Consider the following 3,619-nt stretch of genomic DNA (forward strand, 5'->3'; position numbering starts at 1 on the left):
ATATATATATATATATATATATATATATATATATATATATACACAGTGGCATGCGGAAGTTTGGGAACATCTTGCAAAATCTGTGAAAATGTGAATAATTTTAACAAAATCATACAAGAGATCATACAAAATGCATGTCATTTTTTATTTAGTACTGTCTTGAATAAGATATTTTACATAAAAGATGTTTACATATAGTCCACAAGACAAAAAAAAATGCTGAAATTATTAAAATGACCCCTTCAAAGGTTTGGGAACCCTTGGTTCTTAATACTGTGTGTGGTTACCTGGATGATCGATGACTGTTTTTTTATTTTGTTTTGTGATGGTTGTTCATGAGTCCCTTGTTTGTTCTGAACAGTTAAACTGAGCACTGTTCTTCAGAAAAATCCTCCCATGTCCTGCAGATTCTTCAGTTTTCCACCATCTTTAGCATATTTGAACCCTTTCCAGCAGTGACAGTATGATTTTGAGATCCATCTTTTCACACTGAGGACAACTGAGGGACTCAAACACAACTATTAAAAAAGGTTCAAACATTCACTGATGATCCAGAAGGAAACACGATGCATTAAGAGCACTTTTTACATTTGAAGATCAAGGTAATTGTACTTAATTTGTCTTCCGGGAAACATGCAAGTATCTTCTGTTGCTTCCGAAGGGCAGTACTAAATGGGAAAAAAAATTATATTTCAACAAAATAATAAAAATGTTGATATCTTCATCCTGTTCAAAAGTTCCTCTTAATGCATCGTGATTCCTTCTGAAACATCAGTGAATATAGTGTGTAAACTCAAACTTTTATTTTCAATGCAATTAAAATAAAATAATATATTTTCAAATGTAAATAATTTATTCCTGTGATGGCAAAGCTGAATTTTCAGCAGCCATTACTCTGGGTTTTAGTGTCACATGATCCTTCAGAAATATTTCCAATATTAGCTGATTTGCTTCTCAAGAAACATTTATTATTATCAATGTTGAAAACAGTTGTGCTGCTTAATATTTTTGTGGACACTTTAATCTGTGAAAATGTGAATAATTTTAACAAAATCATACAAGAGATCATACAAAATGCATGTCATTTTTTATTTAGTACTGTCTTGAATAAGATATTTTACATAAAAGATGTTTACATATAGTCCACAAGACAAAAAAAAATGCTGAAATTATTAAAATGGCCCCTTCAAAGGTTTGGGAACCCTTGGTTCTTAATACTGTGTGTGGTTACCTGGATGATCGATGACTGTTTTTTTATTTTGTTTTGTGATGGTTGTTCATGAGTCCCTTGTTTGTTCTGAACAGTTAAACTGAGCACTGTTCTTCAGAAAAATCCTCCCATGTCCTGCAGATTCTTCAGTTTTCCACCATCTTTAGCATATTTGAACCCTTTCCAGCAGTGACAGTATGATTTTGAGATCCATCTTTTCACACTGAGGACAACTGAGGGACTCAAACACAACTATTAAAAAAGGTTCAAACATTCACTGATGATCCAGAAGGAAACACGATGCATTAAGAGCACTTTTTACATTTGAAGATCAAGGTAATTGTACTTAATTTGTCTTCCGGGAAACATGCAAGTATCTTCTGTTGCTTCCGAAGGGCAGTACTAAATGGGAAAAAAAATTATATTTCAACAAAATAATAAAAATGTTGATATCTTCATCCTGTTCAAAAGTTCCTCTTAATGCATCGTGATTCCTTCTGAAACATCAGTGAATATAGTGTGTAAACTCAAACTTTTATTTTGAATGCAATTAAAATAAAATAATATATTTTCAAATGTAAATAATTTATTCCTGTGATGGCAAAGCTGAATTTTCAGCAGCCATTACTCTGGGTTTTAGTGTCACATGATCCTTCAGAAATATTTCCAATATTAGCTGATTTGCTTCTCAAGAAACATTTATTATTATCAATGTTGAAAACAGTTGTGCTGCTTAATATTTTTGTGGACACTTTGATACTTTTTGTCATAATTCATTGATAAATAGAAAGTTCAGAATTGCATTTATTTGAATATTTTGTGACAATATAAATGTCACTTTTGATCAATTTATATGTATCCTTGCTAAATTAAAAATAAAATCTTACTGACACCACACCTGTATATACATGTATGAGTATAAATAATATTTGCAAGGGTTTTTCATTCTGGTGCATCAATAATAATTATAATAATTGCATTTTTCCATCTCTCATTCTGTAGTGATCGTGGTGCTGTTTGCTGCCCTGAAACGACAGAAGAAGAAAGAGCCTCTGATCATCTCCAAGGAGGACGTGAGGGACAATGTGGTCAGCTACAATGACGAGGGCGGCGGCGAGGAGGACACTCAGGCCTTTGACATCGGAGCGCTTCGACATCCGGAAGTAATGGAGGAGAGCAAACTGCGGCGGGACATCCTACCCTCAGAGTCGCTCTACCCTCCGCCGCCACTTCGCAAAACCTTGGTGCCGTCCCGTGAGAACGCAGATGTGCGGAACTTTATCAACCAGCGCGTGCAAGAAAACGATGGCAACCCCACGGCTCCTCCTTACGACTCGCTGGCCACCTACGCGTATGAAGGTAACGGATCGGTGGCCGAGTCGCTCAGCTCGCTGGGGTCCATGTCCTCGGAAGGGGAGCAGGACTATAACTACCTCAGCGAGTGGGGACCGCGCTTCAGGAAGCTAGCAGACATGTACGGCGGCGAGGACAGCGACTGGGACTCCTAACGGACAGACTGTGGAGTGAGACTCATTTGCTGATCTGCCTCTACATGAAGACTGGAGTGGCAGAATGAGGCATCCTAATTTCTTTTACAAAGTGCCCTTTTATCCTTCTCTTTGTCCGACAATCAGGCAGCCGGTTGCTCTGTCCTGATTGGCTGATGAATGTCATGCTCTGGCGAGGAGGACGTATCCGTACGCTGGCTTCTCATCAGAAAGATCATCTGTTGTGACATCTTCCTGCATAATCCCAGATTGCTCTGGAGATGCCTGCAGTTTTTCATATCTGTAACCATCGCTGAAAACGTTCTTTGAAAAGCCAAGCATTTAATGCAGAAGCGCTCTTCAAATCCTGCTGCAAAGAGCAGTTTATCAGTTGACTGTGAGCCTGTGAAACACTTCAAGTGACACTCGAGCAGGTCATTGACTAAAAAAAGGCCAAGGCCGAGGACTTTATGAAAGTAATGAAACCACCGCCAAACTCGAGCCTATGAATTCACCATCAGACCTCAACGTGTAGCGGGCAGCTCAGAATCAAACCACTCAACATCATAGGAGTTGTCTAATAACTGGGAGGAATTTTCAAACCTTACTATTAACCATTTGCATAATTTTACTAATCTGCTTACGCACTCAAGAAAAGATGTGTTTGTGATTGTATGAAGCCCATCTAGAAAATGGGTCAGAAGATGTTTTACGGTTGGCACTGGTTTTCATCATCCACATGAAAAGAAAAAAAGCCATAAGCTTACAATTATCTGCTATGTCATTGGACCTAAATGTGTTTTGCTTCCTTTAGCAGTCTGACAAACGTTTGGTTGAACTCAGAACTGCTTAATATGACTTTCAGACTTTCACACGGTCCCTTAATGACGTGCTGCAAAATTTACATTCCATACTATTACCT

At 37.7% G+C, this 3,619-nt stretch overlaps 1 protein-coding gene across 1 annotated transcript in view; it reads left to right on the forward strand.

Annotated features, from left to right (window-relative positions):
* Positions 1-3,356, forward strand: part of LOC107584507 (cadherin-6-like) — a 33,025-nt gene extending 29,669 nt beyond the window's left edge. Inside the window, exon 12 of the mRNA XM_016271143.1 lies at positions 2,213-3,356. Within this exon, the coding sequence (XP_016126629.1) occupies positions 2,213-2,718 (506 nt within the window). The 3' untranslated portion in view covers positions 2,719-3,356. The remainder of the gene's footprint in view (positions 1-2,212) is intronic.
* Positions 3,357-3,619: the final 263 nt, after the last annotated feature.

The sequence above is a fragment of the Sinocyclocheilus grahami genome, unplaced genomic scaffold (genome assembly GCF_001515645.1).
Source record: "Sinocyclocheilus grahami isolate Dianchi unplaced genomic scaffold, SAMN03320097.WGS_v1.1 scaffold5.1, whole genome shotgun sequence".
NCBI lineage: Eukaryota > Metazoa > Chordata > Actinopteri > Cypriniformes > Cyprinidae > Sinocyclocheilus > Sinocyclocheilus grahami.